At 55.1% G+C, this 12,515-nt stretch overlaps 1 protein-coding gene across 1 annotated transcript in view; it reads right to left on the bottom strand.

Moving 5' to 3' along the window:
• Window positions 1-1,288: 1,288 nt before the first annotated feature.
• RNF32 (ring finger protein 32) overlaps window positions 1,289-12,515 on the bottom strand; it is a 37,808-nt gene continuing 26,581 nt past the window's right edge. The window contains exons 7-8 of the mRNA XM_032305795.1: window positions 2,876-3,043; window positions 1,289-2,187 (exon numbers count right to left, since the gene is read on the bottom strand). Coding sequence (XP_032161686.1) covers window positions 1,936-2,187; window positions 2,876-3,043 — 420 coding nt within the window. The 3' untranslated portion in view covers window positions 1,289-1,935. The remainder of the gene's footprint in view (window positions 2,188-2,875; window positions 3,044-12,515) is intronic.

Raw genomic sequence — 12,515 nt, forward strand, 5'->3', positions numbered from 1 at the left:
CCCTGGCATCGGTCACGTGGCTTGCTCTCCCGTCGGGGCACAGGAGAGAGACGTGTCTGCCTCGTTGGCCTTCTGAACGGACGCCTGAGGCCTGTGCGTGGCTTCCGTCTGCTGCGTCAGGGTAGAAGTGCTTATTCCTTGTTCAGAGCAGTCTCTGAGTTACAGCTGTCCCCCACGCCTACGCTCACCGCCCCCTTCCACAGTCCCGCTTCCACGGTCCCGGGCAGACGATTCTCCTGCCAGGTCATCAGAACACCAGGAATAACCCGGCGCTGCGTCCCGGGGCCGACGTCGGTCACCTCACTTCATCTTGCCGTGGAGGCATTTTACCTTCCAGCTTCAGCATCCCCAGAAGGGTGAGTACAGCAGAGTAAGGGATTTTGAGAGAGAGACCACGTTCACATGACTTTTATTAGAGTATGTTCTGTTTATTGTTATTGTTAATTTCTTACTGCAGCCTAATTTATGAATTAAACTTTATCATAGTTTATCATTCAAATGTAGTTGAAAAATAAGGTCTGGTCCCCATATGCAGTTTCCTGGATCCATGGGGAGCGTCTTGGAACACGTCTCCTATGGATGAGGGGATGACTGTAACAGATTTTGAACAAATTTTTCTTGTCTAAATTTTGCAATGGGATACTCCATCATTTGAAAAATGTTTGAGCACAGCCCAATATATGAGTATTTATTCATAAGTGGTATGTTTGTATACAGCTATTTAGAAATAAAACATACCGACTAGCATTTTAAAAGGATGAGATTAAAAACATAGGAACACATATTTTATTTCTTTCCATAAGACACCAGGATTGTCCTACACCCTTGACATGTACATACCTGGGCTTGGTGACCTGTGTGTTTTAACCCCTGTGTTCTCACGCCCTGTCTCTGTCCCGTAGTTAGCTATGGCTGCGGGATGTGTGCCTGTTTGCCCGCACGTGGGCCATGAAACACCTTGGCCTGCTCTTCCCCAGCGACGAGAACATCCACAGACTCAGGAGGAGCCTGGGAGCCAGAGGCCACGTGGAGCAGCCCCTCAGCCCCTCAGCCCTCACCCCACCTTTTCTGTGGGGTTCAGAACAGGGTTCTCTGTAAGCCACTGAAATGGGGGCCTTACCTGCGACAGCAGCCAGACACCTGATCTGTACGACTGTACTTGTTATCATAAACAACCAAGCCCCCAGGAAGATGCTTCTGAGCAAAGCGGTTTCATGGATTTCTTCTTCCTGTACAAGCTGCAATAGTGTGGCTCCAAGTCATGAAAATGTGATTTACCAGCTTCTGCTGATGAATACCACTGAAGATTTTATTTTTATACTTTGGGTTTACATATTCAAAGTGCTGAAATATAATGGTAAGTTATCACATGGAAATAAAGCAATTACTACAAAACAAATAACTAGGAACGGCAGGGACCCGAGACAACTGGAAGTGTTTCTAGTTACCAGCTTGTGGTCAGACACTAGCTCGATCTGAGTAACCGTGTGTACCCGGTGAGCCGGGACCAGCGTGCCATGACCATCCTGGCAGGTCTCCTGCTGCCGGTCAGAACCTTGTGGAAACAGAACCACTTAATCAGATGACTGTGAAAGCAGGGGAGTGATTCCACTGTGTGGAGGGGCCCAAACCGATCAACTAGAAGCATAGTGAGTCACTAAATGATAGAACCTCAAGTTTTTATCCATTCCTCACTTATTTCAATGGACTAAACTCATCAATTTGAAATTTTTATAAACTAAAGACTAAAATTGGGTATGCTGTCAGCTTTTAAAATATATATAGGGTCCCTATGTACAACTACTAAGAGTCTGTTTCATTAGAGAGCAGATTGCACTGTAGTACTTCACCCCAAACTCGTACAATTTTTACAAAATTGAGGTAAATCCCTCTCCCCCAGCGCTGCCCAGGAGCAATATAATTCTTCCTGTGAATTCAACATTCAAGAATTTTCTTCTGATAGCCAGAGCGGCAGAGGGGACACACGTGGAAAGGAGAACTGTCCCCCAAGGAGAACTCCTCCAGAGCAAGGAGACACGTGTGGTGGAACACATGTGAGCAGGACAGGAGGACCGTCTCCCGGGAAGACTGGCTGCGGCACGTCTCCCCCGGGTCCTGGTGACCGTCGGCGCTGGCTGGGAGCGGGGTGAGGCAGATGGGACACTCGTAGGACTCCCGGTGCAGAGCCTGCAACACACGAGAGCATGTGAGTTGTTGTGCAGGTCGTAACTCTGTCGTGATGGGGAACTTCCTAAATTTAAGTGAGAACTGTGTACCAAGAGACACGGACTTCTAGAAACGAAGTCTCATCCCATGTTTCAATGGCACCAGTTACACGTGCACTGCCAGTCTCGCGGAAGATGGGAAGGGAGAGTAACCTGCTTGTGATGAGCAGTTTTAGAACCAAAATACCGTATAAGATGCTGAACATTAATGGTGTAGATTTCCTTTTAGTTGAGCAACCAAGGGTGGTCTTTTTCAAAATCCTCGACCCTATACAGCTTCCAAACTTCTTTATAAATTTTCATATTTTCATGATTTTCTAAGTAAGTTTTTCCTCTGTTGAATTCTGAGTCTCCCTTTCTCCCAGGGCTGCTACAGACGTCAGAGGAGGGCAGCCTGGGGCTTGAAGGAAAACGAGGAAGCTAAGACGTGGGGCAGCCTTCCCTCTGGTGTTTTCCTTACTCACAAAAAGGCGTCATCAAAGCACTTTCCAACGGAAGGGCCTTGGCCTCACCCAGACCGGACGGCGAACGTTCAGCGCACAGGCACAGCCGGGGCAGAAAGCTCGGCGCCACAGGGTCCCCAAGTCTTCCCTCTCGTGTCACCCGGACTCCTGGGGGCTCTGCCGCGTCCAGTTAGTGACCATGCCTACCTGGATCTGGATCTTTTCCCAGTCTTCATCTGTGAGCTCGTGGCCGCACCTGTCCTCCAGCTGCTGAAGAACACTTCGGTTTATGGCCAGGCAGTGGTCGATTTCCCAGAAGAGGTCCTCTATGTCTGTGCTGTAGGAGCACAGTAGGCGGTGACTGATCTCTGTGAACTGGAAAGGAAGCGGGAGGCACTGACAGGCCTGGAGGGGCTCTACCTGTAGGCGCAAAGGAAGCGCCTTCTTGGGTTCTGGCCACCTTTTTTTTTTTTTTTTTTACTAACTTTCCTCAGGTCTCTACCTTTGAATAAGACTTTTTGGGGAAACAGACATATGGATATTTACCTAATAAAGCCATGTCCAGATAGAAAGAGATTCAGAAATGCCCACCTGGTTTAGGTTTTGGTGGTTGTTAACAAGGAATACATTAGAATTAAAAGTCGAGAGCTAATAAAAGGGGAAAGGAGAGGCGCCTGGGTGGCTCAGTGGGTTAAAGCCTCTGCCTTCGGCTCAGGTCATGATTTCGGGGTCCTGGGATCGAGCCCCGCATCGGGCTCTCTGCTCAGCGGGGAGCCTGCTTCCTCCTCTCTCTCTGCCTGCCTCTGCCTACTTGTGATCTCTCTCTGTCAAATAAATAAAATTATTTTTAAAAAAGGGAAAAGGAAGTGGAGAGGAGAGAGGAATTAGAACTGCACAAATTTCATCCCATTACCACCCTGCTCTGGCAGCATCTGTTTTTGTTTTTGTTTTTTTTAAGATGACATTTATTTACTTGACAGAGAGAGAGAGAGATCACGAGTAGGCAGAGAGGCAGGCAGAGGGAGAGGAGGAAGCAGGCTCCCCACTGAGCGGAGAGCCCGATGCAGGGCTCGATCCCAGGACCCTGAGATCATGACCTGAGCTGAAGGCAGAGACTTTAGCCCACTGAGCCACCCAGGTGCCCCTGGCAGCATCTATTCTAATCTGTAAGCAGGGCGCTCACTGCGTGCGGCCACAGTGCCCTGCTTGCCTGGCCGTTGGAACCAGCGCTCTTCCCTTCCCTTTGCTGGCCAGCTGTCTTCCCAATGTGGATGCAGATTATGAACGATCATCTTAGCGTGACCATTAAAAAAAAAAAAAGATTATCCCCTTCTTCTAAACTAGTTTATTCGTTCTGTTTTTTCTTACCAAACCCTAAAATAATAATAATAAAAACCCCCATTGCCCAAGGACCTTAAAAACCTCCTTAGCGGAGGTAATTGATTTATGGATAATTGTATAGCCCCTTGCTACAGAACAGATCTTTAGGACTTACTTTAAAAGTGTTTCCCTTGCCAGTCTACCACAATGGAGGCAGCATATTACTTTTATCTCAAACTTTAAAGAGTTTGCCTTGAAAGCACTGTCCTTGAATAGAGTTCTCTAACTCGCCCCTGCTCAGTTTATAAAGTACTACATTTTTGATACAAAAGGATTTAGAAAAACACCGTGATCTTAGGCCAACGATTTAGCAGGTTGTGGGGCGGCTGTCAGCACCTCCTGATGACAAGCAGCAGGAACGGCCGGGGTGAGGCAGGAGTTCTACAGTCCCTCCTGCTACGGCGCATGCACTGGCGGGAGAATTCGCTGGCGTCTGATGAGTAAAATGGAACATGCCTCCATCCTGTAGAAGCCACAGTTGCTAACTGCAAAGTGGTTTAACATGATCTCCTTCTCTCTCTATTCCTCCCCAGACTGTTTTGGTCTGTGTTCTGATTTGGAAGTATTTACTGTGTGATTCTCCCTGGTTTTTCCACCACTTCTTTTAAAAAAGGGAACAGTTCTACGATTATTGGCTTGTTAGAAATTTAACGTGTCTAAATCTTTAGTAGGGGTTTTATTAAGACAGTTACTGTTTTGTTAGTGTCTTGGTTACAGTTATACAGGTCTTGGATGGTTTGTCCATCTTGCCCTAAGTCCTGTGTGAGTTCCCAGGAACAAACATGTTAGGAACAATGCCTACATAGAAAAGTGATTTTGTGATTACAAAGGGCTTCAAGAGTCCAGAAGTCATTCTCCTTTGCTAGGCTTGGAAGGAAGAATAGTTTCATGGTTTTCAGTTAGGTTGTAAAGATCTGGATTACCAGAGAAAAGGCAATCTTAGTTGAGAAAATCTTGAGAAAAGACTGGAAACAGCTAGGGCGTTGGGTAGGGGCAGAGTGAATGGTTTTTATTAAAGAGTTTTGGGGAAGAGTGCTCATGCACTGCTGGTGGGGATGTAGACTGGGACAGCCATTGTGGAAAACAGTATAGAAATTTCTCAAAAAATTGGAACTACCATATGATCTAATAGTTCAGTACTGGATATTTGCCCAGAAAACCCTAATTTGAAAAGATATATGTATTGTTTATGCTTATTATAGCATTGTTTATAATAGCCAAGATACGGAAACCAGCAATGTGTCCATCCATAGATAAATGGATAAGATGTGGTACACACACACACACACACACACACACACAGAGCAATATTAAACAACGATAAAAATGATGACATTGTGTGATTTGTGACAACAGAGATGGACCTAGAGGGTATTATCCTCAGTGCAGTAAGTCAGACAGAGGAAGACAAATACCACATGACTTCACACATATGTGGGATCTAAAAACCATGAACGAAAAGCAGACACAGACCCGTAAGTACAGAGAACACACCGGCGCTGCTCGAGGGAAAGGGGTTGGAGGGACGGGCACAGTGGGTGAAGGGTTGTGGGAGAGTCTGGCTTCCAGGTACGGACGGACACATCACGGGGACGAAAGGCACAGCTGCGGGAGGACGGTCAGTGCTGGTGTGTCAGGGCCATGTGGGGACAGATGGGAGCTGCGCCCGTGGGGAGCACAGCACGCTGGACAGACTCGGGAGTCTCTGTGTTGCACACCCGAAATCAGTGTAACATCGCGTGTCAACTATCTTCAAATTGAAAGAGGGTTTTGACATTATTTTTCTTTATCTTCTCAAAATAGTGTGATACACTTAGAAAAACCCCCTTTAAGCGTCATTGTTTTTAGAACTTTCTAAAATGTAAGAGCTAGCTACTCTAGATCGTCCCTCTGCAAAAGAAATGTAATAACATGAGCTACATCTTTAATCCTAAAACTTGCAGAAGCCACGTTTTTAAAAATTTTTTAAAGGTAAAATTAATTTTCAAGTTTTACTTAACCCAGCATATCCAAAATATTATTTCAAAATATGTCAATTGAATAAACTATGAATGAGGTATTTTATTCTTTTTTTCCCGTTAAGTCCTTGAGATCTTGTGTTTCCAGCCTGTTTCAACTCAGACTGGCCTCACTTCAAGGACTCGAGAGGCGCACACGGCATGTGGCTGGTGGCTCCCATGGACAGTGCTACACGGAGTGGGGTTGTTGGAGAGTGACACAGTGCCCGAGGCCCAGGGATGTCGCTTGGCCAGGGCCACACCGGGGGGCTCCTTTTTAAACACGTAAATAGCTATGGAATCATCTTCTCTGAGGGCTGTGCTGGCTGTCACCCTCTTACTCTCTTGCTGCTCCTTCCCCAGCACAGAGCTGTCTGGAGAAGTTGGCATCCTGTCCAGAGACTCACACTGCCATTCCTCCCGTGCTAGCTGGGGCCACTGACATGGCTCTTCCAAGTGGACGTGGGGGTCTCCGGGCTGGACTCACAGGACTTTGCTGCTCCGGGGACAGCCCAGCAAAAGGCTGGAGGGGACCGAGTCTGCCTCCTACAGGGTGGCTGGCTGCACTCATCCCTGGCTGCACTGCTTTGAGTCCCTGAAATCTGGGGGCTGTTTGCTCCAGCAGTTAGAAGTGTCCTGGTTGAGTGACCACACCTGTCCCGTGTTGCTGGGCTTGGAGATGGGAACGAAGCCCGTCAGAATCTCAGAGACAATGAGACGGATGATACAGGGGACTTAGATTCTAGATGGTGTTAAGAATTTCCAGCTCGCAAGTGTTCTGGTCCACGGGATATCTCATGTGTGTTCTGTTTTTATACGGCCTCACCTGTCTGAACACAGTGCGGAAGTCCCCTCCAGAGCTACGGCTCCGGGGTCAGACCTCAGAATGGGCCTTCGGGGACGAAGTGTGCCCTTCCACTTCTTTTCCTCCCCTAAGACGTCGTGGAGACCCACAGGAAGGGAGGGCAGCTGTGGTGAGGGAGCCCCTGCTGGCCTTTGTCCCTGGCTGGTACAGGATGACTGCTGGGTTTCAGGGAAAGGCACCCACACGGCTGGTGGCTGGGGTTTTAATGATGTGTGCAGGAATCTTCCAGGCACCTTTGTTTTGGGGGTTTGTTTGCAATTATTTTTTAGCCATAAAGACACCTCCAACTTACAGGAGTTTGACTCGCAATGTTTCGACGTTACGATGGTGGGAAAGCGACACACTCGTAGAAACTGTGGTCCACGTTCAGGACGTGGACCTCTTGCTGGGCTAGCGCTTCGAGGTCTGACCCTCCTTGGTGATGCTGGCCGGTGGCGCAGCTCCAGCAGCCATGCGATCAGGAGGGTCAGCGGTCGGCAGGGTGGGAACTGGGTGTGCCCCCACGGCCCGCCCGTCCGTCACTTTCAGGACAGCGTTCCGTGCAGTCCAGGAGCGACTCGACACCCTACTGTCACACAGGCTTCGTGTTTCCTGACTGCGTACCTGCGGGCTCGCGGGAGCGCTCTGGACGCACTTCAGGTGGGCCGCGCTCTGCGGTGACCTTGGCTACGGGAGGTGTGGGACATGCATTTTTGATTTAATGATATTTTTGATTTACGATGGTTTTGTCGGGAGCTCGTGCCGTCATCGGTCGAGGAGCGTCTGTATTTGGAGGCCTGGAGGAAGCTCGCCTGCTGCGAGGAAGCTGGTGCTGCTGCCCCCGCTGAACTGCCAGGCAGCTGGAGCTTAACTGAGGGTCGATCGGTGAATCCTAGGGCTTTGATTTTTCCTTTGTTCTTTGGCTCTTCCACTGTCTGATACTCTCTAAACAGATGAGGGACAGAAGAGTTCCCTGCGGTGTAAAAGGGAGAAGTCCTTGGCAGTCTGTACCATGGGCTCTGGTTCAGGTTTCATGACCCCGGTGCTGAGTTTTCTTGAAGGGAGAGCCATCTCCCAGGTCTCCATGGAATGGAATGTAGGATCTTTCCTTCCTCCAAAATTATGCTCGGAGAAAAGGGGTCACATTCTATTGCAGACCTTACAAAGGACTTCGGGTGCTGAGGCATATTCCGAAGTTCTTTCCGAACACAGACGTGCTGTCTGGAGGAGGTGCATGGGTGTGACTGACCGACCGGGGGCTGGTTCTCAACTGTCGTGCCGGGACAGCGGCCTCGGCCTCCCCCGGAAGCCTGTCAGAAATGCCGAGTCCCAGCCGTGCCCCGACCTGCTGGACCAGAACCTGGGCAGCGGCAGCCAGCTGGGGACTCTGCTGCTCGCTCGTTTGAGAACTGCTGCTGAGCTCACCTGCTCGACTCGACGAGTCCACGTTATCTGGCTCCGCCTTCATGCCCTTCCTGGGGTGGGACCCCCGCTGCAGGCGTGAGGGACCACCGGGGGCTCTCGGGCCCGCAGCGCCGGGAGCCAGCGCGGAGCGGAGGCCGCGTGCACGCACAGCTCGTGTCGTAGCGGCGGATGCGCTGTGAGATCTGCGGGCGCCCAGACGCCGGCGGGACCCCACTGTTCCGACGCGGGGATGCAGACAGAGCAGCTCAGAGGGAAACCCGCGTTGAAGGGCTGTTCGGGGACTGCCGGGGCGCCGGCCAGGACAGCCCCGTCACCTTATCCAGGCGCCTCGACCTGCCTCCGCGGGGCCGCCGGCACCCGCCCCGCTGCCTCTGCTACTCCGGGTCTGGGGCCGGGGGCGCCGGACCCCGCGCGGCCTCACCCTGCGCGGTTCCCCGAGGCTTCCCGCTCCGTCGTCGCCTCTGTCGAGGCTCGGGCCGTGCCCCCGCCACGGCAGGCGCTTCGGCGCTTCTGGAAGCCTGGGCCGGCCGGACCCGCGGCCCGAACGTGGGGGGGGGGGTCTCCAGCTCCGAGTTCCGACCCGACGCTCACCGGGCTGACCCGCGACCGGCGTCCCGGTGGACAGCCGTGAAGCAGCCCGTCTGCGGCGCTTGGTTGTGCGGCGGCCGCCGGGCGGGGAGGGGCGGGTCCGCCGTCGTGCAGCTCGGGGAGCGCCTCGCTCCGCTGTCCCGGCGTCTCAGCGGCGGTCGTTCCGCGCCGTCGGCCGCTGTCCAGGGGCGTCCGACGACCCCGCGTACGTCCCGGCGGCTTCACGCTTCCAGCCGAGCGCCGCGGCGGACCGCGCTCTGCGCTTTAATCCTTGACCGGGACGGGCCGTGCTCCGCTCCGCGTCTGCGCGTCTGCGCGTCCGTGTGTCTGTCCGAGCGCGGGCGCGGCGCGTGCTGGCGGCGGGGCCGGTCCCGCTCCCTGAGCCTCGGCCGGACGTGCGCGCGCCGCCTCTGCGTCCGTCTGCGCCTGCGTCACGCACACGCCTGCGCCTGCGTCACGCACACGCCTGCGCCTGCGTCACGCACACGTCTGCGCCTGCGTCACGCACACGCCTGCGCCTGCGTCACGCACACGCCTGCGCCTGCGTCACGCACACGTCTGCGCCTGCGCCTGCGCCGGTCTCCCCGTCGTTCCCGCGCTCCGTGTGGGGCCGCCGGGCGCGCGCCCGTCCTGCGTCGTCCGGGTGCGGCGAGTCGTGTCCGCTGTGGAGACGTGAGTGACGTGAGTGGCGGTTTAGAGAAGCTTCTCTTTATTGACTTGACAGACAGACAGACAGAGGGACCGCACCGAGACAGAGAGGGCGGACAGCGGGGAGTGCGCGCCCCGCTGAGCCGGCCCGGGGCTCCGGGATCGCGACGGGGCGGAGCAGCCCGCGGGCGCCCGCGTGGACGGGTCGGTGTCCGGTTGTCTCCGCACCCGTGTGGACGCGGGAACTCCGATTCATTCCTTCGTGGCCGCCCGCGACCTGATCCCGCGGGAGCCCGGCCGAGGCTGCTGCACGGAAGACGGGGCTCGGGCGCTGGCGCCGTCGGGCTGCGGCCGCGGCTGCCGGAAGCGCCGGCTGCGTGTCCGCGCCCCTCGCCGCGCGCGGTCTCCGCACCTCGGGTCCCCTCCTCCTCCGGACCGTCCGCCGGGGCGACGCCGGCTCACCGTCGCCGCTCCGTCCTCCGAAGGCGGCTTGCTTCGGCTCCGTGCTGCGGTTCAGGGCCCCGCAGCCCCGCGCGGGCCTGCGCCGGCGGCCGCGAGCGCCGGCTGCGGACCGGGCTGGCGGTCCCCCGCGGTTCGACGCGCGGGCGCGGGCGGCACTGGGGACTTCACGTGTGCGCCGCACGCTCTTGTGTCTTTGCTGGAAGCGGGCCTCGCCCGGCGTGAAGTGCTGATGGCCGGTGTCTCTGCTCGGACGCTCCCCAACCGACGCAAGAACCTGCAGCGCCGCGAGACCGGCGGAGGCCGGCGGAGGCCGGCGGCCCGATGCAGGTTCGGTTTTCAACGAGCGTCCGACGGTCGCGGCGTCCCGGGCTCCTGCTCCGGCCGCCGCTTCGCCGAGCCCCGGGTGCAGCCCCCGCGGCCACCCGCGCGCGCCCCGCGCCCCCCCCACGGGAGTCCCCCCCCCACGGGAGCCCCTCCCCCACCGGAGCCCCCCCCCCCCCACGGGAGCCGCGCCAGCTGCGGGCCGGAGCCACCCACCCTCTCTGGGGGTGCGCGGCTCTCCCGCAGCCCGGCCGTCGGCCTGCCCGTGGCGGGACCCACCGCTCCGCACGCGGCCCCCCGGCTCCGGCGTCGCTTCCTCCGTCGCGCTCTCACTGCTTCTCCACATTCGCGCTCTTAATGGCACAGGTTAGCTGTGGTCTCCGCTCTGGAAGGCGACCTGCGGGGCAGCAGGACAGGGACCACCGCCCAGGGGGGTGGCCCTAGGGCTCTGCTGGGGGAGGGAGGGAGCCGGACGAGCTTTGCGAAGTGCAGAGCTGCGGGCACGAGCCGCCGAGGCTGCCGTCTGGGATGGACTGGGCCCAGCGAAGCGCAGACTCCACGCGCGGTGGCGCATCGCTCTAGTCCTTCCAGTCGGAAGCACTTCATCGCGAGGGAAGGAGCGGTTCCTGGCGTATGTGCCGGTGCGGAAGGGCCGCCAAAACGTGGTTTACTCATTCTAAGCTAAGTCACCCCGTTCAGTGTTGGCGCCGGGAGTGATTCACGGGATTGGTACGACGCTGTGGGAACGGCTGGCACCGCACCTGCGACCCGGGGACCAGGTGACCTTTCACAAGGGGGCCTCCAGCTTGCAGGAACAAGGAGGGCTGAGCAGAGGGCCCAGAGGCCCAGCAGGAGCCGGCGGGGGGGGCTCTGCCAGCTGTGCCAGGCAGCAGGTGGGAGGGGGCGGGGCCGGTGTGGCAGGAGTCGCCCGGCCGCCTCCCGCTCGCCTCTGATGGCCGAGTTGTCTTCTTGGAGCACGGGCCTCACCGCCTCTTCCTGGGCCTGTCTGGAGGCTGAGATCCCTCCAGGATCCCTTGGGGCCTCGCGCCCACCTTCCCTCTCATTACTGTCCTGTAGGACTTTCCAGCCGGCTGGTCATGGTTACAGAGTCCCATGAAGAACTGCCCTGTTTTCCTGTTTCCGTGACTTCCTGCACCGAAGGCTCCCAGGACCGCATGTGCACCCGGGGTGCGTGGCTCCTCTCCGGTGAGCTTGCTCTCTCAGCTCTCAGAGCACTGGGGGCCCCTGCCCTGGGCACTTAGCCCGGCGGGACGCTGTTATCTTTTCCTGTGTGTATTTCTTATCTCCTCGAATGAATTCCTTAGGTCCAGAGAAGCACCTGATTCATGCTAAGGCCCTTAGCATTCCTTAAAAAATCTCCATTTTACGTTTGCTGTAGATTAGAAACAAGGACGCATATGTGCCCCAACGTCCACGTTCTAAAGGAGGACAGCACGGCGTCCTTTCTGGGATTAAAACAAAAGGACGATGCCTCCGAGGAATGACGTGAAGTTATTTCCAACTCTCAAGATTGAACAAAGCATCCGCATTTAGCTTTTAATCATGACATCGACGTTAGCTTATTTATTTATTTATTTTTTAAAAGATTTTATTTATTTATTTGACAGAGAGAGAAATCACAAGTAGGCGGAGAGTCAGGCAGAGAGAGAGAGAGAGAAGCAGGCTCCCGCTGAGCAAAGAGCCCGATGCGGGACTCGATCCCAGGACACTGAGATCATGACCTGAGCCGAAGGCAGCGGCTTAATCCACTGAGCCACCCAGGCGCCCCTCGACGTTAGCTTATTAATACGGATACTGAGAACCCTTCAGTCCGCATTTGCAGCAGAATCCTACACGCGAACTGCTGTGACCTTACTCTTGGAGCTGCACACAGTCAGAAGTCAGCAAGGGTGATAGTTACAACGTTAAATGAGCGATACGTAGGACCTCCTGTGGTGGCGGATTCTCCGTGCAGCCATTGTTAACTCTCGCGTCTCAAGTTCTTGTGTGCTTTATTTCCTTACTGGTGTCTGGGTCAGACGCCCTTAATCACTGAAAGGGCAAAAACTTCCCCTCCCCCCAAAAGCAGCCAGTTGAGTTCTAGTTTTTAAACCAATGATTAATATTACCAATTCTACGGAAACAAAGTGTGTAAAATATTCAGTTTTAAGAAGAATGAATG

Source organism: Mustela erminea, chromosome 11, assembly GCF_009829155.1.
Source record: "Mustela erminea isolate mMusErm1 chromosome 11, mMusErm1.Pri, whole genome shotgun sequence".
Lineage (NCBI taxonomy): Eukaryota > Metazoa > Chordata > Mammalia > Carnivora > Mustelidae > Mustela > Mustela erminea.